Below are 24,393 nucleotides of genomic sequence, written 5' to 3'. Positions count from 1 at the left end.
ATATGTGCCGGTTTGTGATTCATATTAGGAGTCCCCTTTTCAGTTAATTCCAGACATGCCAGCATGGCGTGGGTTTTCTGCTTGGACGACGCCTGCTTTTCTGCTACATCGGTGTGTCCCACTATGCAAAAAAGAGCAAGTGGCTGGAAGTACAGCTAGAACCAATATGGGAAATGCGAAGGCCACGGACTCCCGTGTTCCCTCTCATTGTTTCTGGTTGTACACGTAGATCAGGTACGGCATGATACATAATAAGCTATCATGTCCCTGTGAAGTTAGTGTCATCAAGATAGAATTTAGCATCGATAGAATTCAACGCTCCCTTTAAGAGCGTCCGTGTCATGTAACAAGCTTCAAAATCTTCAACCGCATACGTGGGAAGCAGAGGAACATGCATTGCAGTTTCACGACGTTATTATTGTGCACATGCAGTTAGCGTAGGAATCGTTTCAGAAACATTTTCACGTGCTAGTGACAATACCGTAATCGATAAATGAGGCTATAGCGTTGTACTTCAACTCTTCATTGGGCTGACTTGCTCCCTCAAAAGAATAAAACAACACAGTGGCGTCGAAAGCAGCAATCTCGTTCTTCAATTGCTGAGCTATGTCAGTTGCATTCGTCAGCGCTCAATTTAAAGTCTGCGCTGAACCATTTCGATACCCGGCCAAAAAAACAATAAAAATACGAGAAGACGTCTGGAAAGATACGGAGACAGTTGTGCTTCGCTGTGTTCGTTCGGCAAATATCTCTGCGCATCGATCTTGCGCTTCAAGGAAATTGATAAAGCCGCGTCACGCGACAACGAGCACGAACAAAGTATTTCCATGCGCTGCAATCACAGTGATAAGGCCGATAGCTGACGGCTTTTCAAAACAGCAGTAAATAAGCTTCCAATGGTTTGCGACAATATGTTGGTGCTATGACTCTTGTATACCCACGTAAGATGCGTTGCTTCAACTTTTCCTAAACCCCGCTTTGTTACTAACGGTAGCAAATGCACATAAGCTGTTTCGTGCCTGAAAACGAAGGTTTTCAGCGGATCTACAGCGGATGATAACGTGAACACGGAACCAGCGCTTGCCTTGAACAACAAGCAGTGTTTTAGATGCTCAATAATTCTGAAAAGCCCAACACTTGTTCGCTATCACGGCGGCAATGTTAGGGGCCAGGTGACTGCATTATGAGTGCATGTGACATCATATCATGAAGTCACATCAGGTCATGTCCAATAACTGATGTCATCATGACGTTGCTTCCGGTCATGACCGATGACTTCACCAGGCGATTTACGCATATACGAAGCTGACACCGCCGGGCGTTCGATCCAGGCGTCCCTAATGAGCCTTACATTTGGCGCTTCCTCGAACTCCGCACCCGACGCATACAAAAGATGCAGTAGCAAGAATCAGCAGTGTTTCGAACTGGTTTACAAGAAAGAAAAGGTGCATATCTGTCACATTTCTCCGCCGAAAAGATAGAAATGACGAGTCTCGAAGTAAATTAACGGATAATGTAGTCGAACCAAGCGCTAACAGCATCGCTGTGTCATCAGTCTTGCACGAGAGCGTAATCTGCCCTAAATTTTTTTTGCGTAGGGTCATGAAGATGATATAAGCATGAAGTAATCATTGAAGGTGATATTAATATTGTCACGCGGTGATGACAATGCCGTAGACGACAAACGAACCGACAGGTGTAGGACTGGAGTCAACTCTTTATTGGGCTGAATTGCAGCCGCAAAATAACTATGAAACACGGCGGCGTCGATAGCAGCAATAGTGCTAGGTAGTAGTCGGACTACGAATGCCCGGTGCGTTTGTCAAGGCGCTGTTTAAAGTCATCATAGTAACATCTAGGTAAAGGCACATAATACCACCCCGACTCGCGATGACGACCATGAGCAAACAATAAATGCAAAATTGTTCTGGCCGCTAAGTGATAAGGGTGCATGGCGGCTGTTGAAAAGCGACAAATAAAGTTTAAAATGAGTTCGCAGCAATATGTGTACTACATCGAACATAAATTGAATATGAAAGCCTATTAAATATCTATTCGGGCCCCGCCGTGGTGGTGCAGTGGCTAAGGCGCTCAACTGCTGTGGCCAAAGATGGGGGATCGAATGCCTGCCGCGGCGGCCGCTTTTCGATCAGGGCGAAAAGCTGGGCGTCCGTGTGGTCTGCGATGTCAGTACACATTAAAGAACCACAGGTGGTCGAAATTTCATTAGCCTTCCGCTACCTCGTCACTCGTAACTTGAGTCACTTTGGGATGTTAAATTCCAATATATGCATTTGTGTGAGAATTTTATTTTATCGCAAAAAGGAGCTTCAACAGCTCTGAGACTCTCTTGGATCTTTTCTTTCCAAATGTCGAGCCTAGGCACTTGCGACCTGATGTCAGTACCTTTGTGCTTTCTGACAACCCGCATATTGTCTTGCACTGGATCACACTGTCGAACAAAAAAAAAAAAAAAGAAGAAAAAAGTGTAACAGCAATAATATCGGAATATAAACTCGCGCACGTTATCGACATTTTGTGAGCGCTAATGTGAAGCTAACTAGAACGAAGAGTTACAGATGTTACGACATTAAAGACTTCAGAACTGCCAATACAGCTACCACATGAATCTTTTCAGTTCAGGTAACAGAAGGATGGTCGGAATCCGTATGGAAAAAAATTGAAATTATTGGTTTATTGCTGCCCTCAACCATTCACAAAGATCCCAAAAGATGGCATTGAATAAAAATAAAACTTAGCTAACGCGCTTAATAATTTCATCCTGTCCGCCATCTCCACATCGACAAATTACAATGGTTTCAACTGCAATAAAGTGGCAGTTAGTCAAATTGTTTTCTTGAATTCAGTCTCTCATAACAAAGTGGTAGCTACGTCCTTAAGTAACTGAAAGTCTTCTGACGGATTAGAAATTCAGATAAGCCCAGATGAAGTCCTTTAAACACGTTACAGTCTAACTGCGCTTTGCTTAGCTTTCGTCTTCGATGCCTGCATCTCAGAGGGAACGATTCTTCGCAGCATGCAATCCGCCAAAGTGACAATTGGATATAAAGAAAAAAAAAACAAACCTGGAACGATATGTCTAGTTATCGTTCTATTTCTATTTTGCCACTTATCTTCGAGGGCTTTGAAAAGCATCCTTCATTGACCGCTATAATTCGATAAGCCGTTGGCAATATGGCTTTAGAAAAATAAGTCAACAGAACTAGGCCTTCTATCTAAAAAGGAATTTATACTCAGTAAATTTGAGAACAGGCGTACAGCATTAGGCAGCAGCGACGACACACGGATAGAGGAGATACAACAGGACAAGCGCTACCTGCATCACTGTATTCATGCCAGAAATGTTTACTTATATAGCTAATGGAGGGAGGGGAAAAATAGAACAAAAAGATTGATCACGCAGGAGATTACGAATGAGGCACGGGAAGGAACATAGGGGTTGCATTAGGATCAGAAACATATATAAAAACTTGCAATACCGGTCTCTTGAATCCTTGCTTCGAACGTTTTTTTTTTGAGGTTCCTTCATTCCCACATTTCTTACAGTGAAGCAGCAGATTCGAATCTATTCGGTAATTCAGCGAATGTTCAGGCTCTTTTTAACGTTCATTAATACAACGCCCCGTTTGTCCGGTATAAATATTTCCGGTGGACACTTCAGTTGTGTGCTGTACACAACCCTCACCGCACATTCCACAAAATGGTTTCCATGCTCGGTTTCACAGACTTCCTTTTTGTTATTTCCAGAATTAATTCTTCTGCACAATGATGCGAGTTTCCTGAGGGCAAAAAAGATGAAGAGAACTTTGTACTTGACGGCCACATGCAACTTCTTTTTAACGTGGAACTTTATGGTAGTGCAGAGTTACGACAGGCTTAGTTTTCTTTTCTGAAGGTTTGATTTGATCTCCATTTTTTTACGTCTTTTTTTTTCGCCTTTTTTAGTAAATCTTCATTGACAGAGCTTCGAATTGAAGCCCGCCTGCACTCGATCAGCTCGTGCAGGTGATCTTGCTTATACGCAGTGCTTATAAGGCGTGCGGAAGCGAAAGCATACATTCAGTTATAAAGAAAGAATAATAATAATTCAAACTGTCCTTTTAACAAACAGGACGGAAATACAACCAATGCCAAGTGTAAAATACACACAGAACAAAAAATACTGTTACGCGGTTTCACAATCAAGTACACTGCATGTAAGGTAAAACAGGTTCAAATAATGTTCTCGATGGCGGGCGAAGAACACTCGTCTCTTCTATTATTCTCAAGACACAAAAGAGCGGCGAACCCAGTACATTGCTGCCCGGAGTGTCTCCGCCGTTTCTAATTCAGTAAGTCACAAATTGCTCTGCCTGCTCTGAACCAATATGATTCATTCAAAACAGAGTCGCGCGTTTTGTCTCCTGCTTTCGGTTCAAAACAGTATTACTGGTACTGAAACTAGCTTGGGATGACGTAGTCTTTTTCTCAGTATACTTTTTTTTGCTTGCCATGTTTTACTGTTGCTCTGTACAAGGTAAGGATGCCTATCTTCCCCCGCCTGGGTACATATCACAGCAGCGAGATCATCACAGTAATATTAAAGAAATACCAGCCCGGAGCTCAGCTTTTCACACGGTTTTTCCACCCACGATTTGTTCATGGAAGCAAGTCCGTCGGGACATAGCTTTGGCTGCATCAGATTCGGTATTTACCACACCATTACAAGTAGTCGTCACCAAAGTATTTCTGTTCCGCGTCTGCCAGGTTTTATTTTTTTATTTTTCGTTTTTCACTTTGCCGTATTCCTTTTGTTCGGAGACTTACGGATGCCTTCCTACATGCCACAAAAAGAAATTAAAGCAGGATACTTTCCAAGCGGGATGTTACCTTTGATTAAGGTTTCAAGAGAGGAATTACAACACCAAACCTTTATCTATGTTGATGACGTGCATAAATCATGAGCGCCTTTGATCCTGTTAATATCGGAAGAGGGTCACTAGTCAGCTAACCAAGAACCTTGCGGATCGGAATGTTTGCACAAGGTACCGTCGCAGCAAGATTACCGCATTATTAGCTCTGGTCCGCATGCGTATTCGCAGGAAACGTGATAGTCTATGCAGGCAATACCACTTTCCATATTCCAAGGCAGCATGGAATAGTGCCGTCCTCCTCGCAGCATGGAATAGTGCCGTGCGCACGGCACTGCTGCGAACGAGAGAGAAGGGAGGCAACGTTGCAGTGATAAAAAGCCCGTGTTTATTTCAGGTTATTACAGGACACTGGTCACGTAGGTGCAAAAACCGCACGTTTAAAATATGTAAAGCATTCGACAGATCCTATACCACGCGGGGACTAAAAAACGAATATGGCACTCTACAGGGCAACAGCTCGGGGCCGGATTCCCGGAAATAAGAGGCGGGTTGTAATTGTAGACAGCCGTGTCGACTGCGTGGCAGCCTGTGGAAAGACGGGAGTAAGTGTTGCGGAGGCTGTCACGTCGTGGGCCACGGTGATGGATCGGTCCTCTAGTTCTTCGGTAGAGGTGCGAACAGACGCTGTTGAAGTGACCGACGACGTAGGCACAGTTACCGGTGTCGAGGAAGGCTCAGAATATGTTGTTAACAGATCAACGCTTGTAGCTTCTGTGGCAGTGGCGAGAGTGCCAGACCGAAACGAGATTCCCGCGGTTGTAGGCAGCGAAGGAGAAGCCGTAAGTTCGCGACTTGACGACGTAGATTCAAACGTCATGACGGTTCCTGTGGCAGCAGTGGCTCTAGTGGTGTCAGCGGTCGTGAAGAGAGCACCAGACCGTATCGAGACCATGTCGGTGGGGAACACAGTAGCAGAAACTGTAACGTTACCAGCAAATGGTGTTGGCGTAGACCCTGGAGCAGCATTGGTGAAGGAGGTAGGACTGGCGCGTGGGGTGGCAGTGGTAGCTACAGCAGTGTCTGCGGTCGCGAAGAGGGTGCCAGACCCGGCCGATACTGCTTCAGTGAGAGGAAGAGAAGGCTCGCCTGTGTTCGAAGTAGATGAAGCGGTCTGGAGCGTAAATACTCCAGTTTCGGCGATTTCAAGAGGAACAGTGGGGACAACAGCGCCCATCCGACCTTCAGGAAGCGCGGGTGTACCAGTAGAACGGGGAAAAATTGTAGAGGAACCGAATTGTGGGGCAGTGGCGCCGAGTGCGGGAGCTGATGCTCCAACTGTACTTGTCAGGACCTGGACAGGCACGGGAACGGTGGGTCGGCTGGAAGGGAGAGTAGTAGCAGTAGCCGAGGTTGGTCGTGTTACGATGACTGCAGGGTGGAGAGTCATGGTGGTGGCAACCATGGTTTTCTCAGAGCTAGGTGGTACTGGTTGGTGTTGCTTTTTCAGAGATAAGACCTTCGCGAGCACAACCTGCGCCGGGGAAAGAGCGGGGTGGTTGTGGTGCACGGTGTGACCATGATTGGGTTGGACGGTACGGTTCAGCCAGACGGAAGCGTTGTGCAGGAGAGCGGCAAAGGGGTTGACTACGTTGCCAACGACGGTTTCAAGCGACGCAGGGATGTTACCCAAGACGTTGTGGGGCGCACTAGATCCAGAGTGGGGCTGGACAGGTGCGGCAGGAACGTTGACGACGCTGCAAATCATGACTGGTACCGTGTTTGATTGGCCTGCTACAGGTCCAGCCGCAGGAGAGGCCACCGAAGGCTGGTGGTGGGTGTGCTGGTGACCGTGTGCTTGGCTTTCGTGATGACCCTGGCCTAGCGAGACATGTCCTTGGCTCTGGTGATGGTCGTGGGCTTGGTGAGCATGACTGCCGTGAGCGTTGTGGAATGGTAGTACGTGGTCGTGGTGATCATGAGCTGCTCCGGCGTTGTGATGGTGGCTGTGCGCAAATCCAAAGGTACGGGCCGACGGTCTTTGTGCTTCCTCTGCGAGCACGCAGACGGCCAGGAGCACCAATGACATGGCCTTCATGGTAAAAACACGGCACATCCTGCAAAACCAAAGCAAAAATCGTCAGGACTCCGTCAAATATTTCATCGAAAAGGAAAGTAAATTGTAACTCTAAAACCTATGCACATATGTTGAATGTACGCACCTCGTGGTAGCCATGCACTTTCCGGGACTGTTCCTTCCATGCTATCCGACACCGCATTTTATAGCGGGGCACAGGTTAATCGTTCGGTTCCAATTGGATGATCATAAAGGCAGTGTCAGCATCAGTGCAAGCGCAACGTCGTACTTTCTAGTTGTGATCAAAATAAAATGCCTGGTCACGAAGGCAAGAACGCGATAAAATATTTATGAAACACTTCAGCTCTGTGGGAAGCGGCATGACGAGATAACTTTATTTGTATGCTTTTAATCTTCACACATACGCAGTTCTTTGTCCAGATTACCAAATTTCTAAGCTCTAGTTAAGTTAACACGGCACATGCATTAACCAGCCCTCCTATTACTATAGCAAGGTGGCCTACGTGAGGTGTCATATGATATGACAACGGCTATAAGTCTGCACAGACTTCGGAGGATAAGAATGCAGATCACTCACGCTGATGAAAATGCTTGCTTTACGCGTAAAATTTTTTGCTGACAGTGTTACAGGTGCGGGACGTTTTCAGAGTCGAGCCAGAGCCGCCCTAGCTGAGCCTGCTTGATAATTTGGTTGCCTTGTGGAATATTTAGTGTGATATGGGGACACATGCTGGCACGTCCTTTCATTTTTTTTTTACTGGTCGTACTGCATTTGTGTTATAAAGCAGGGCAGGCAATACCGAAAAAAAAAAAAATTCTGCGTGGCAAGGTCATTACCGTGCTCGGCTGGAGACCCTATAGGATCGCGGGTTCGAATCATGACTAGAACGTCTATCTATTTAATTACGTGAAATGGAATTGCTCCAGGAACTCCAGTCGGTTGAGACTTGCGCTGGCTTAATTCGTATTACTTGTCCTCTTTTCAATTATTTTTATTCCAGACATTCACGCATGACGTCAGTCGTGACGTGGGCCTTCGGCACAGCGCCACCGCCGGGATGACGCCGGGTTTTCGCCACACGGAACCCTTAACGCTATCGTAAAAAAACAACAACAACAAAAACAACAACAAAACAAAAGTCTACAACCGATTTTAATAATATGGTCAGTCGCAAAGTATGTGCGCAAGTACTTCTCATTTCATTTCTTTTTCGGTTCGAAGCTACGGTTTCAAGGTCAGGCAAAGATTGGCAAAATCGGCGATTGGGAGGCTACAGGTATACTGTACTACTATAACATTTCGGGACCCTTAGCGCACCTTAAGTGGGCAATGCGACAGCGGTGTGCTCCAGATCCTTGACAAAATTGTTGTAAGTTGCTCGAGATAACGACGTGCAATGCGTAGAGCGAGCTGGTTATAGTTAAGCACGTGGAGTGTTCGGCTGTGGCGATAGCATAGTGCCCTCGTCCGGTAGCCGGCGAAACTGACCTGTTCGCGCCGCCGTGGGATCGGAACTCATTTGCGATGCAAAACTTACTATATGAATTTATTTTATTTTCAGGGTAGGAAGGACTGCATAGGGAGATAGCGGCTTTTTGGCGTATGAGCGGAACACAGTGCTAGCGCATCAAAAGCGCAGCCTGCTGTGCTTCAGTGCGTGAGCAATAGTCACAATTTCGGCTGTCAAATACAAACTCCATGCCCCCGAAAGTGGTGTACGGCGTCTCAGGACCCGAAATTCCAAATAGGTGGAAAAATACTTTTGTAAATGTTCACGTGCCCAGTTTATAGCTGCTACATGGAAGTTTTACCATATCTTATTTCTTATTTTGGCGTTTTTTGAAGGTGACAGCCTGACACGGCACAAGAAGCCGAGACGACAACAAAAACAACAACAAAAAGCGCTTGAGCAGCCCTGTGAATTTCAATGGTGTTTGCTTATCTAACAGCTCGATTTGTGTTCAGCCAGGTCATACAGCATATATGCGCATAAAATAGCATAATAACGCCTGCATGTGCTTTCGCGTCGTATACCATATCCAAACTAAACAGGGTGGGTGCTATTTATCTCTAACACCTGATAAACCAAGCCCCCTACACTATGTACTGTGTTGTGGGATTGGACTCTCCAATTTATTTTATTTTGGCACCCTCTTAATGGTGAACATAGACCTGTGAAATTTGATTTTACGTGAAAAGAGTGAGATGGTGTCATCTCTGGGCTCGCTCTTCCCACTATAGTTTCTGCGCCTATATAGTACGCCGGGACGTCATGCTGTGTAGCGCTACACTTGAACGAAGGTCGAACGGCGCTCTTTATCGATGTAAATAGGGGTACGTACAGTCGCGAACAGAATTAATTCGACCACGCATCGGCGGCGCAGTTACTGCGGAATACTGCGTAACGGAAATTTGCCAACGCAAGTACTCACGAAGGCGAAGCCTTTCTGCCATGTGTCTAAAGCCTTTGCGACGTATCGTGGTTGCTGCATGAAAGGACCCCGCTCCACCTGCAATGGCTGGCATGTGGCAAAGCAAACAGAGGGAAATCTCCCCTGTTCCTCTAATAGGGGAGAAGCGGGAAAGACGAAATACTGGGATAGAGCGAAAAGCACGGATATAACGCAAGGCCTTATCCAAACTCCACACCTTCAGCGACGGCCAGCTTCCCAATGCTTGTTAGAACATAAAACTTCTCTATCAAATAATATTAAAACGGTAGGGTTAAGGCTCACGGCTTGAAGATAATGCGACGTCGGCGTTCTCGGCATTGTGAGGGAAAAGATTACGATAATGCCTGTGGCAGGTAATAGTTTTCAGGTGTCCGGGAACAGATCCCCAGGTGGTCGAAATTACTCCGTAGCCCTCCACTACGGCCCCCCCTTTCTCTCTTTCCACTTTAACTCCCACCTTCCTCCCTTCCCTTACGGCGCGGTTCAGGTGTCCACAGAGCAAGTGTGACAGATACTGCGCCTTTCCCTTCCTATGAACCAACCAACCAACCAAGTCACGAGACATCACAGCATGCCCTGTCGTGAGATGAAAATTGATTCGAGGACAGATCTTAAGTCAGACATGTTACCCTTAGACCGCGCACAGCGTACGACTTCATTGAGCAACATAGGGGTAGCAATGTAGGGTAGCCGTTCTCGTAAGGGGGAGCTTACGACTCTCTGCTAATGAGTATGAGCATGGGTATGATAATAGAGGCACAAATTAAGAAGTTAATGACTAAGCAACTCACAAAGTGCATGTACGAGGAACTGCAAGGAGAAGCCGTAGACAGGAGCCATTAACTCTGTCCTGCCATGTATACCCTTAAAGGCAGGGCTCACTCAGATTCGTTTTTTGCTATCACGACCAATAACGTTATGTAGGTGAGGTTTAGAAGAAGTACAGTTCACTGTAGAAGAAGGGCGTGCGGATCAGAAGATGCGACGCCACCACGTATACCATTCGCAATGATGTGAAACTTTTGACTGTAAGGTCGGCGAAAGCCATCGATAGTTTTGGTGTAGTGATCATGGCATTTGCCGGATATGGCGGTAGTCGGCAGATTTCCAACTAACTCGCGGAAATGATGACACAAGTCGTTTGGAATAAAGCTGTATATATATATATATATATATATATTGTGAGCGCAATGCGTGAACTTTCACCTCTTTCATCTGTATAGATCCATCATCATTATCATCATCATCGCTGACTGCTGCTCGGAGCGTCGCGCGCTGTGTGCCAGCTGGCTCTGGAATAGAACAGACGTTTTGTGCAAGTGCTGTCTCACAAGTGGTGGAGGTGCGATTCGTATTCCCCACCTCTCGCTTTAGACCCGCCTACCGTTCTCCCTGGAGCTCCGTTCAGGCCTTCGCTTGCGTCCACGGTCCTGTGCTATGGATGAGGGCAACGGTGCTCGCTCACCCCCGGCGTCTCCTCCTCCTACTGCGGCTGCCCCTGCCTGGACTGTCACCAGCCGCCAGCGCGATCCCCAAATCTTTGCTGGCCTTCGCGGTGAAGATGTCGACGACTGGCTCGACAACTACAACAGGGTCAGTGCATTTAACCGCTGGGATGACGCTCATAAACTGCTAAACGTCGTCTTCTACTTGGCTGACGTCGCCAAAACCTGGTTCCTCAATCACGAGGATGACATCGCTGACTGGCCTACATTCACGGACCAGCTAAAAAAAATTTTCGGCACTCCGGCTGGTCGCTCAGAGCAGGCAAAGAAAAAACTTGAAGCTCGTCTCCAGCAACCCGGCGAGTCCTATACGTCGTACATCGAGGACGTTCTGGCCCTTTGTCGCCGTGTCGACGCTGCTATGCCTGAATCTGAGCGTGTTCGCCACTTAATTAAGGGCATCAACACTGCTGCTATCAATGCCTTCGTGTTTAAAAACCCGTCGTCCGTATCTGACATCACATCCACATGTCAACGTCTGGACCAGGTACAGTCCTGCCGCCTCGTGCAAGACCCCAGTGATGGTGGCTCCCTCATAGATGGAAATTTGCGGTCCCTAATCCGCACCATGATCCGGGAGGAGCTCTACGGCCTCACCAACCCCTCTACAGTATCTCCAACTCTTCCGCCAGCAACGGTGAATTTGCGCAGCATCATCAAAGATGAACTGACGAATTTCAACTGCACTGTGGCACCTGCCCCACCTCCCATTGCCTCCCAACCTCCCTCGCCGCCTCCCAACGCCCCCCAACATTCCTTGCCAACCTATGCCGAGATTACTTCACGGCAACCCACTCCGCCTTCCCCGACTTGTTCGGCACCCGTGTGCGGTCACGTCGCGGCAATGGCACCATATCCTACAGTGCCTCGTCCTGTTACAGCCTGGCGCCCCTCCCGCCCTGTGTGCTACTATTGTGGGATACGTGGCCACATTGCCCGTGTCTGTCGCCGCCGCCAACAAGACGAGCAACGGGGTTATGCTCCCTTTGAACGTGCCCGCGTGCGCCAGCCTGATGATTCTGCACTGCCCTACTCAGACTTTTACCGGCGTTCTTCCTCTCCTCCGAATTCCACCAATGTTTCACGGTCCTCGCGTCCTTCCCGACGCCGATCCCCTTCGCTTTTTCGCCGCACGTCACCGCTTCGTCCTGCCTCGCAACCCTTCCAACCTATAACGGAAAACTAACCGAAGCAGTTTTTGGAGGGAAAGCTGCTTCGAGTTCGAAATCTACAATTCCTCCTGGGCGACCGTCGAATATCTTAGTAGTGATTGTTGAAGGATTGTACGTTGAGGCCCTCATCGACACCGGCGCCGCTTATTCTGTCATGCATTTCTCTCTGTGTTCTCATCTGCGCAAAGTTATAACGCCATACATCGGTCCGCCACTTCGTGGAGCTAATGGAACTCTTATGAAACCCACCGGCCAATGCACAGCACGTGTCCTCATCGATAACCAGCGGCATCATATCGAATTTATTGTGCTCCCCACGTGCGTTCATCTCATGATCTTGGGGTGGGATTTCTTATCGTCGGCGTCCGCCCTCATCTCTTGCCGTGAGCGCCTTATTCATCTTGCGGACCCCGATATATTACCGACTTCTGATTGTTCACCACCACACGTGTTCGCAGCAGTTGATTTCGTTTTGCCCCCAGGACGCGAGCAGCTGATCATCGTGGCATTGGACTACCCTCTCGATGGCGAAGCCTTCGTTATGCCCGCTCCTCGGTGGACCTCCGACGGCCTAGCTCTTGCCTCGTGCCTCACCTCCTTCACCCGCGGTTGCGCGGTCGTTGCGGCCCTTAATACAACTCTCCAGCCGTTCTTACTGCCCAGAGGAGCCACAGTTGGGTTTATTTTTGACTGCGATCCCGTTCCCCTCAACACACTTCCCAGCGCACCACCGCCTCCTGCCAAGCCTCAATTTCCGACATCCTCTGCGCTCGCAGCCGCCATCAGCCCTGACCTTACATCCGAGCAGTCCACAGCTCTGCTAGACGTCCTCCTGCGGCACCGAGAGTCTTTTGATGTGTGCGCCTCAGCGTTGGGGAAGACCTCCGTCGCCTCTCATCGCATAGAGACGGACGGCTCTGCTATTGTTCGACGAAGGCCGTATCGCGTTTCAGCAGCAGAACGCAAAATCATTGAGGAGCAAGTTGCTGACATGCTTGCTCGAAATGTCATCCGACCATCCACGAGCTCTTGGTCCTCACCTGTGGTCCTCGTTCGCAAAAAAGATGGCTCAGTCCGCTTCTGCGTGGATTACCGGGCACTTAACAAGATCACGCGCAAGGATGTTTACCCTTTGCCTCGTATTGATGACGCATTAGACTGTCTCCAAGGCGCTGAGTATTTCTCCAGTCTCGATCTCCGCTCGGGATACTGGCAAATTCCTATGCACGATGAAGACAAGGACAAGACTGCCTTTTCTACCCCCGACGGTCTCTACGAATTTAACGTGATGCCTTTCGGACTCTGCAATGCGCCGGCCACCTTTGAGCGCATGATTGATACCGTGCTTCGCGGCATGAAATGGAAAACATGCCTATGTTATCTCGACGACATCATTGTCTTCTCGTCAAACTTCACTCAGCACTTGCAGCGTCTCACTGATGTCCTCACGTCCCTTGCCCAGGCGGAGCTTCAGCTGAATACCAAGAAGTGCCACTTTGCCAGTAAGACCATCAAAGTACTCGGCCATGTCGTCAGTAAAGCAGGAATCCAGCCTGATCCCGAAAAAATTACGGCTGTCGTTAATTTTCCTCGGCCCCAACGCCAGAAAGATCTTCGCAGCTTCCTTGGCTTAGCCTCCTACTTCCGCCGTTTTATTCGGAACTTTGCAACAATTGCTGCCCCGCTACACCAGCTCGTGTCTTCCCAAGTGGTTTACACCTGGTCCACTGAATGTGAAGACGTCTTCAAAGCTCTCAAGCAGGCACTCACTTCCACCCCTGTGCTTCGCCATTTTGACGCTGACGCGCCCACCATACTTCACACAGACGCCAGTGGCCACGGTATTGGCGCGGTTCTCTTGCAACGCAACGCAGTGTCTGAAGAGCAAGTCGTCGCATACGCCAGTCGTACGCTTACTGCAGCTGAGCGTAACTATACTATTACCGAGCAAGAGTGCCTCGCTGTTGTTTGGTCGGTTCAAAAATTTCGACCTTATTTGTATGGCCGCCACTTCACCATTGTCACAGACCATCACGCACTCTGTTGGCTGTCATCGCTGAAGAACTTATCGGGTCGACTGGGTCGCTGGGTACTACGTCTTCAAGAATACACCTTCACCATCACTTATAAATCTGGGCGAAAACACCTCGACGCTGACGCCCTCTCCCGCTGCCCATTGCTACCTACTGACGCGGCCCCACATACGGTCTCCTCTCCCTTCTGCCATCCGAGTCAGCCTTCTGCTGGCCACCTGAATGTTGCACCCATCGCTATAGCTCCACTCGAGAACAATGATGATTTCTCGTCCCTGCAGCTGACTGACCCTTACTGCCGCACAATCATCGCTCGCCTCCGTGGAGAATCAGTTGTCCCAAACAGTCGCTTGCGCCGTCAGCTTCGTCGGTTCCGATTTCACCATGGAACACTTTACCGCGACGTTTATCACCCTACGGGTCAACGCTGGGTACCCGTCGCCCCTCGCTCCCTTCGTTTTAAAATTATGGAGGCTTACCACGACGACCCCACTGCTGGACATTTAGGCCACTTTAAAACTTACGACCGTATCAAGAGCCGCTACTTCTGGCCTGGGCTTTCTGCCAGCGTTGCCAAATACATTTCATCATGTCCGTCTTGCCAGCATCGCAAGCGTTCAACATCCCCTCCTGCTGGCCTACTGCAACCTCTACCTTGCCCATCTGTGCCTTTTGACACGGTCGCCATTGACTTATTTGGTCCTCTCCCTTTGACGTCAGACGGCAACCGTTTTGTTGTCACTGCCATCGACCATCTAACGCGGTACGCTGAAACCGCACCTCTTCGCTCCGGTGCCGCCTCTGAAGTCGCCGATTTTTTCCTGCGTGCGATAGTTTTGCGTCATGGTGCTCCTCGTATTCTCATTAGCGACCGTGGAAAGACGTTTCTTTCTCAAGTCCTTGAGGAAGTACTGCGCGCAGCCAACACCGTCCATAAGACTTCTTCTAGCTACCACCCTCAGACCAACGGACTCATCGAGCGGTTTCATCGCACTTTGTCCGACATGATATCCATGTATATCGCTCCTGATCACCGGAACTGGGACAACGTTTTACCTTTCGCCACCTGCGCCTACAATTCCGCTGTTCAGCGCACTACTGGTTATAGCCCTTTCTTTTTAGTTTATGGCCGTCAACCATCGACAGTACTGGACACTACTTTCTTCTCTGCTCCCTCTACGTCTGAATCTCTGGGCGAAGAGTTTGCCACTCGTATGGCCCAGTGTCGCCAACTTGCCCGTTTGAACACTGAAGATGCTCAACAGGAACGCAAAGCCCTGTATGATCAACGCCATCGAACTCCCTCCTTTTACCCCGGTGATGAAGTTCTCCTGTGGACACCAATCCGCACTCCTGGCCTGTGTGAGAAGTTTCTCCATCGTTACATTGGCCCTTATACAGTACTCCAACAAACGTCTCCGGTGAACTATCGCGTTATTCCCTCGCACACCGTCGCAGATCGACGTCGTCGCTCCGAAGAGATCGTCCACGCCTCGCGCATGAAGCCCTATGCCCGTCGTCCCTCATCCCTGTAATCAGCGACCAGGGTGGCCGCTCTTTTGTCGGGGGGATTTGTGTGAGCGCAATGCGTGAACTTTCACCTCTTTCATCTGTATAGATCCATCATCATTATCATCATCATCGCTGACTGCTGCTCGGAGCGTCGCGCGCTGTGTGCCAGCTGGCTCTGGAATAGAACAGACGTTTTGTGCAAGTGCTGTCTCACAATATATATATATATATATATATATATATATATATATATATATATATATATATATATATATATCACATTAAAAAGCAGCTTACACATACCATGTTAACGGCATGAACACTATGTGAAATGACGGCAAAAAAAAAAAATACAAGTCGCTCTCATTAAATGCCACATTTTATTTAGGCACATATATTGTTCATCTAGAGCTGCGTAGATATGTATGAGTTTAAAAATCGCGTCTATAATTGTAGACTTCTGCAGGCAGCTTTACAAAGTACTGGGTGTCAGGAAGATACTATATGTTACAAGCTTATAGGATGACCGTCTCCAGGGCATCTATTTCTGGGGCGCATAGACGAGTTCCAGACGCAGGAAAATACATCAGCAAAGTTTTCATCGTGTCTGAGAGGCATGTTACATCGAGCCTCCGCCACTTCTCTCGCCTCTCCACACGTTAGCAGGCAACCCATAACGAAGAACAGAGCTGACTGCGACAGGTGAGGAATGCTCTCGAGGACCGCCACGTTTACTTTCGAATCCGAGGATGCTCTGAAGGCCGCCCAGAGCACCTTCCAGGAAAGCGCGGCATCCCGGAAATCTGACTTGATCGCCTCAAAGTCTTGGATGCGGTCTCCGTGCGCACTTTCAGTGCAGTTCACGATTTCATCAATCAGATCAAGAACAGCATTCTGGCAAACTCGCTTTCTCGAGGTTAGTTGGGAAATCAGCCGCTGAAGAAGTCGGGACCCTATTCCTGCAAATTTTACAGCGCTTGGCACGCGCAGCGAGTACCATGGGGCGTCCAGGTAACTAGCTTCCAAAGGCTTACTCCACGCACGCGAGTAATTTATGTCCATGGTGGTTTCCGTGCTGCCTGATCCCTCGTAACTCATCACTGGAGAGTTACTTGATCGCATGACGCGTAGCCAGTTCGTCATTGCGGTCAGGGTCATGTCCGGGTAGTGTGCGTAAACGCTTTCGAAGTACTCAGGCCTCGAATGCCTGAAAAGCTCCGTGTACGCGGCCGCCAGGCTTTCGTCGAATAGGGCAGCGCATTCATTGGTTAGCGTCTCGGAGCCTCTGCGCCGAAGGACTTCGGTGAAAGATCGGCTGAGCCCTTGCATCAGCTTTCTCACGTCTTCTTTGACTTCATCAGTGATGAGGTCACTTAAGTAAAGATGTTCGAGGGCGTAGTGGAAGACTTTGTCGGTGCTTCTGAAACACTGCCATCTCTGCGTACGCAAAGCAGAGTCATGAGATCCCCCATGCTGCGCAGCTATGATGCGACCACTGGAGAATGGGACGAGTGCGTTTACACATAGCCAAGAGTAGAGCTCAGCGAAGTCGGTTTCGCCAAGCTTCTCGAGTAGAGAGAACAGCCTCTGCAAGTAAACTCCGTTGTGCAGAACAACCTGAACGCTGCGCTCTTCGGGTATGGCCATGAAATCGTGGAATGCCTCCAGCCAGCTTTGTTTCGAAATAGTCCTCGTGAGATGGTGGACGTTGGCTGTGTTTGTAAGCCAGGTACTGTTCTTTTCATACTCGCTGGCGCGTGTCGAAGCTGTCAGGAATGAAACCATCGCGGTTTCTAGGCGAACTATGTTCCTAAACCGTGCTTCGACTTCTGTGGAATGAACACGGATTGTGAAGGTCTCATAAACGGTGCGAAAGTAGCGTTCGTATTTTCCCAAAGCCGTGCCCTCTACGTGCCGTTTCATGTCCTTAAAAAGGGCAACTGCTCTGCTTGGCCTCCGAATCACGACCTGCTGCTTGCTATCGCGTTCCATAGAGACGTCTAGAAGCACGGGGACCTTAACAACATAAGACATGTAGAACATGGCTTTTAAGACATGCAGCGTCGATGCACTTTCTGAGACGCCGCTCGGCCAGGAAATGCCACCCTGCGACAATACTGTCCTCACTTCCTCAGACTGGTCTTCCGAAGACGCCACGATATTGTCACACGCGACAAAGAACATTGCTGCCTTCTGCACTGCTGTCTGGTGCCTGGATATATTTGGGAACGGTACGCGGACGTCTCTGGCGCGCCGGGTGATATTGCTGAGAAATGCTGAAATATGGACTTGAGCAATTGTTTGTCCTGGATGCTTGCGGGACCACGAGCCGCACACATAGGCATGGAAGTCATCGCATGGTCGCGCTCGACTGTCCATGGCATCTTTAAGTAGTGCACCTATCCGGCGGCAGTGTTCAGTGCGGCATCGAGTGGCTTGTGTCGAGACGGAGGCTTTGTGCGCTTGTAGGCTTGGCTGGTTATCGCCACCGCGCGTATTGCTCAGTGCGGTCAAACCTACGAAGAGCGCTACCAATAACACGATGGAGGTGAGAGCCAGGCATATCTTGGCGGGACTACTCTTCACCGACCGGAGCAGGGATGTGGTGGCCGGAGTCCGCCGCAGATCATCGCCGCTTGAACCAGGCGTGAGCTTCTCTTCGAAGAAAGGACATACCTGAAAGCATACCGTACAAAAAGAACCAGTTCTCAAGCCGTCTGTGTACATCGTACGTGTGAAGTGTCTGTGGGACCGGGCAGAGCTAGTGTAGCTCTCTAGAATAGAATTAAACACTCAAGCTTGTGCATTGGCAGCAATAATTATGCAGCTCAATTTATTTCAACGATGAAGAAGGCCGCTTTAAATGTTTTTCTTTGAGCATTTGTTCAGTCGTACCAGGGGTATTTCTGGATATCATTTAAATATCAGAATCTAAAACAACTGAAAGTTAGCACGAAAAAAAAAAAGGAAAATGAATTTGCAGCTTTCAAATATATCCACATGATGAAGTACTGTAACCAACCTCAAATGATATAACTAATCTTTTGACAGGGCTTGATAAGGAGGATTTTATTTATTGTATTTAGTTTTATTTTCCGTTATCATTCTCTTGGGATATAAGCGTAACCTACAAGCTAAAGGAGGTTTCTTAAAACTACAAGCACGCGACAAAATAGCTAGATTCTGCATGTTCCATAAATATTCTGTCAGGAGTCCAGGACTTGTAGAGCTGTATAGTCATCACGCCAATTCACTCGACCTCCACTGCAGTTGCATTGCGAATATTATGACAACCGTGTAGTGTCGTTTTATGGCTTAACTTACAATGCCCCACCTTATGGCAAAAAAGAAAAAAGAAATCAACCTAGGTTGAGCTTTTCTTCCTTACACTCTTTTAGAACATCCTTTAATTTGTAAGCGTATTGTTTTAAAATACCTTTCTCGTTATTAACTGCATTAACGCCGTGATAACTGAACGCTCGGTATATTGAAGTGCAGTAATTTGCCAAGCACTGCTGCAAACTATAGCGAAGTCTATTCGTAATGGATTATGCCGATGAAGGCTTGCAAAAGTGTACGCAGGCGACGATGTTTGAAACGGCATTTCAGGCGCACTTCATCCTTACCGGCCTCTGTCTGACGTCCTCCTCGTAGTGCTCGTCACGTCTCTCGCCAGTCACTCCGTGTAAGGACCGGCGCCTTTCCTTAGACCAGTGAGATTCCAGGGCCGCTCTGGCGGCCGCATCAGTTCCGCGAGGAGAGGTCCTGAGTGATTTAGATCGCTGCTGCCGAGGGGCTACGTGCGACGATCCTTGACGGCTTATCGACGTGCAGCTCCATTGCGGCCGTTCTGTCATGGTGGGGCCCTGCGACAACGAACTTCGTTATAGTGGTGGTTTCAACGGTAGATAATGGCGGCCCGGCATGCATGGATACAACCAGCGTGCCAGTATACAGTGTCAAAACTTCCAAATGGCTAGACACCGATCTTCAGTCAAGCGTGGCGCATAATTCTGCTTTATCTACGAGGGCCGTTCATGAAGTTGACTTTATTGGCACGAAGAAAAGCAGATGCAAAAATGCCGCTTGAATGGGAGTTTAATCACTATATACATATTCTTTGCCCAAAATCAAGCACTTGTGCAGCTGATGGATGGTGGTGGTGGCAAAAACATTTACAGCAAAAAAAAAAAAACAATGTAGAGGGAGGGGGCAAACCCTCCTCCATTACATGGCTCGAAACAATCCCTTAGGGGGCCGCCCTTACAAAGCAAAGGACATCCCTTGAAGGGTTATCCGATTCAGTGCGTTGGTCATGACTCAGCGGTGGTCTGTAGCAGTGGAGCTGGCAAGGAGAGTCTCCCAGTATGGACTCCCGGGATGGAGGGTGTGAAAAGGTAGGGTATGTGAGGGGGACGTGAAGGAAGTCTCCGGTTTCCCGCAGAGCTTACAGGGGGAGAGGAACTGATCAGGGTGGCGGGCATGAAGTTAGAATAGATCGAAAAGGTGCCACAGACAATCGCTCTAGATCTCTTCATTATTTGTGTTCTGGAAGAGCATTCAGTTGAGAAAAATGCAGTCACCGCGTGCAAGAGCGTAAGCTGTTATGTATGAATGATCCCCAGATGGTCGAAATTATTCTGGAGCCCTTATGGCACCTATTTCTCTGTTTTTTGTTTTGACTCTTACCTCCCTATCTTCCCATACGGTGCGGTTCAGACGTCCGACGAGATGTGGCAGATACACCCGCCTTTAATTTCCTCTAAACCAATTTAACAATTTATAACTACGGCCTCCGGAAGTTACATCTCCGTTACGGTTTCAACGACCAGAGATCGTCGGTACGACTCCCTCAGACGTTTTAAAACTCTACTCGACTAGCAATTTTGTGTGAATTAACCCTACGAGCCGACTGACACCGGTGCGAACCTCGAGTGACCAGAGATTAGACCCCAGTTTCTAACCAAATGCTTGTAATTAAGCCCGCAAGTGCTTAATGCTTAAAAATGACAAGTAGCAATTTTAATCGTCAGTATTACAGTGCTCGAAAACGCTTTGTTTTTTTATTAGAAAATGAGGAAATGAGGAAGAAGTCAAGTTAGAATTGCACCAGCAGGGTCATTGACAGCCCACTCAAGTCGCACTTAGTGCGCCAGGGAAAGTTTTTTCACTATGCATTACAGCGATACTTGATACAAACCACGAAATGTTTACATATGGTTGCCCTACAACAACTGAAGCACGCCGACAACAGAAGGTTTCAATCTTGTGGCTGTACTTAATGCCGGCTACCACGAAACGTCTATACAGGCTGTGAAGACTGCATCTTTTTACAAAGCTTTGAACCCAAGATACCAAGCTTCCGTTATGCTGATCCAGCGTACATGTCAGGACGCTGTAGACAGGCAGTATGAAGAAGCATATCCTCTCCAAGACGTCATCGAAGCGCAGTTGCAGCTGGAAGGTTTGTGACGTTACTCCAGTCGTCAACTAGCTATATTGATACGAAGTGACACTTGTGCTATTAGTACATGAAGCGGAAATGGACAGGGAGATGGAAGAAGCCTCCTTACACTTTGTGTTAGGCTGCCATAAGCGCGTTACCTGCGTTCGCTGAAAACGTATATTTCCCGGTGCTGAACGTTCCTCTTCTTCCTTCACCAACAGCTCGCGTGCACGGCACTCCTTGTTGTTCACTGGCCAACGGGAGAGCGAAGATAAGAATGATACTAGGGGATGAAGGCAGCAACGCGATTAACTCTTCTAAATATTTTTTTTTAGAAATAGAAATGCATTAACTGTCCCAATTCGGTTCTCAGTGCGCACTTCAACAGAACCTCAAGAGAAGAAATGAGAAAGGAATGAAAGAAGAAGAACGTGCCGTAGCACTAGAACAGCTGCAATGAATTCAGTCAAAACCCGCTCCCCAGAAACTGGAGAGGAAGCGGCGATAGCACTAGCTATTACTAGTAGCAATGCTGACCTGATCTTCAGCGATTCAAAAACGGCCATCCGAAATTTGGCGAGGGGCAGAATATCTGTCACAGCGGCGCGATTGCTGAATCGGGCCACGGGGCGAGGGACTACGGAGGCGGAAATTGTCTGGGTACCTGCACACTCTGGGAACCCTGGGAACGAGACGGCTCACATGAATGCTCAAGGTTTCGTCAGCCGAGTAGGTGAGCCGGACGTTCCGGGAAGGTCCACGAGAGATGGGCTGGTATCCTTTCATGACATTACTAATCATTTCAAACTTGTGCGGAGGATTTACCCACCCCCGGACAAGCAATTGGTGAAGGCACAGGAATGCGTCTGGCGACGATTGCAGACTAGATGTTTCTTCAACCCATACGTGTTGAGCAAAATCTACTCGGACATTCAGCCGGAGTGCAAATGGTGTTAGGAATTAGCAACCTATGACCACATATTATGGAGCTGCAGCATAGCACCGCCACCGGCGGATATTATGCGTGATCCTTCCCTCGAGCAGTGGGAGGCCGTGTTGGCCAGCTCAGACCCGGTCGTCCAGACCAGGGCCGTGGAGTGGGCCATCAAGGTCGCCGTCAGCCATGGGTTGATGGCCATCTAACACGGAATCGTCCACACATGCTCTCTGACGAAAATAAAGTTTTTCCATCCATCCATCCATCCATTGGCCATTCCCCCACTGTGGGTATGTGCCATACGCGCCGAAGGAGAAGAAGAACCTAACTGATTTTTGTAACTTAGAAAAAAAAAAAGAATTCATCAAATTGTTCTTCATTAAAACACAAATGAAATATCCTCCACGACCTGAAGAATTATTGTTTAACACTGAGACATTACATAGAGCATGCGTTCTAGAATATTTGCCTTATGAAGTAACGTCCTAAAGTGACTCAGGCTATATGTGAGACGCCGTTGTAGAGGGGCTGCCACGGCCAAGATTGTTTCAGAATATTTCAAGAGCACAGTGCGACTGGCGTTCATAAAATTATTATTATTGGCATGAAAAAAGGAAGATACAGAAATTCGGCTTGAATAGTTTCATCATTATACAAATATTCACTTCACAAGACCACGAACTTCTGCCTTTAACGAGCGGGCCAGCGCTGGCCATCGCTCTAGACCTGTTCATTATTTCTGTTCTAGACGAGGATTCATTCCAAAATTGCTTCTTCGTCGTCCTGGTAGCGTTCTCGCGTACTCTGTTTTTGATGGGAAGGAAGAGGGAGAAATTTCTTTTGCGAAGTCTGGTGAATATGGCGGATGGTGCAATATTTCTCAGTCACCATCATCTGTTCCGTGTAAAGCACTGCATTCTTATAAAGAAGGCAAACTATTTTCGCAGACGCGCAGCAAGCTTCGTCTTGTGCGGGTAGCTGTAAAAAATGTGGAACACTGAGTATGCACTCACAGTTAAGTGTTCCCTTATTTATTCGACAGTTATTCACCAGTCAGCGTTGGTTAGACCCCCGCTCTCTTCGCAATTTCTGGAACACCATCCTGAGACGGTCGCCAGCTCCATTCTTGGTCGTCAAGAGTTAAGTGACCCAAATTCTTGTGCATAATATGTGGACATTCGTTTAGCTTGACCATCATAGCTATGCACCGCTATTAGCCAAACATGAATTTTCTTTGAATGGCGGCCCTTCAAATACAGAAAGTTGAACACGGGAAGTGCGTTCTATTTCTCAATGGATGCTGCAATTTTTAGTTTGATGTCCTCGCGGTATTCTATCATATTATAGAGAGCACAGTTTGCATATTCCGCTAAATTCACATAGACGTACGTTTAATTTTATGCCTCGCTTGATGCATTTTTTAAGATATATGGTTCTGATCATACGAACTTTATGAACGCCTATCCTACATTGTTATCGTACGCCTTAGCTCTCCATGAAAATACGTTTTAGTATACATGGTGCTGCATATCTTGTTTTCAAGCCTAGCTATCGTTTCAAACTGAGGCTGCCCTGAACCCTTAATTAGGGCTCTATCATATTATCTAATCATGTTCCTTCTCTCGTTCTATCATGTAATCGTTTCGCCACTTAAAAGCCACAGGGAAAAAGGGGTTCAAATATAACCTCTTTGTATGCGGACACTTTCGGGGACCGACCACGACGAGTCTGAAGCCATAGCCACTATTAAGAGGTTTTCGTGCCGTTAGAGACCTTTTCTCCGACAATTTTTTACACTTTTTTTTTTACCCTTTTTGGAGGTCTGCAACAGCTTGTGGTAAAGTTATTGCTCTCTCTTACGGTGCTGCTGACGAAAAACAAAGGTCTTTATGCTGCGCTCGACGACTGATGATGGTGGCCTCCACGGTGCATCGCACAGCCCTAGGTCGCAGTACACTTCCCAGTGGATTTCTTCGAAGATGTGCTTCTCTTCAAGTGACTGGCTTATCTTTATCTATACAAAAACTGCCATTTGGTGGTCCTCAGTCCCCCGGCCGCTTTAATAATTTGATGCCGCATGCAAAAATGTCAAGCCTAACCAGCACAAAGATTTGCTCGGCAAACAGAAGAGAAAAAGGCTGCTGGTACAAGTTCCTGCCGAGACTTAGCCCTAGCATCTCTCGTTGTTGCTGCCCTCATAAAAATGGCACATACCCACAAGGAGGATTAGCCATGGACCAGGCGGTGATTAGTTTCTGGGACCCCATTCTGTAGAAATGAAATATTAGAAATTTGAGCAAATAAGGTTCACTGATTTTACTTATTTGCCCCTGAATATGACCGAATGGCAACAGAATGTACGTCT

The 24,393-nt window shown here is 48.0% G+C and overlaps 1 protein-coding gene across 1 annotated transcript; it reads right to left on the bottom strand.

The window, feature by feature from the left end:
- Positions 1 to 5,242: 5,242 nt before the first annotated feature.
- On the bottom strand, positions 5,243 to 7,115 carry LOC146190518 (uncharacterized). Its single transcript, XM_084600915.1, has 2 exons — positions 7,094 to 7,115; positions 5,243 to 6,988 (listed from the first exon to the last, which is right to left on the bottom strand). Exons 1-2 carry the CDS (start codon positions 7,105 to 7,107, stop codon positions 5,377 to 5,379), a joined length of 1,626 nt encoding a protein of 541 aa, XP_084457041.1. The 5' UTR covers positions 7,108 to 7,115; the 3' UTR covers positions 5,243 to 5,376.
- Between the last annotated feature and the right edge of the window lie 17,278 nt (positions 7,116 to 24,393).

This window comes from Amblyomma maculatum, chromosome 4, assembly GCF_055883805.1.
Source record: "Amblyomma maculatum isolate TAMU_Amacu chromosome 4, ASM5588380v1, whole genome shotgun sequence".
NCBI lineage: Eukaryota > Metazoa > Arthropoda > Arachnida > Ixodida > Ixodidae > Amblyomma > Amblyomma maculatum.
The sequence above is the reverse complement of the archived record's forward strand: the minus strand, read 5'-3'. Positions and strand labels throughout refer to the sequence as shown.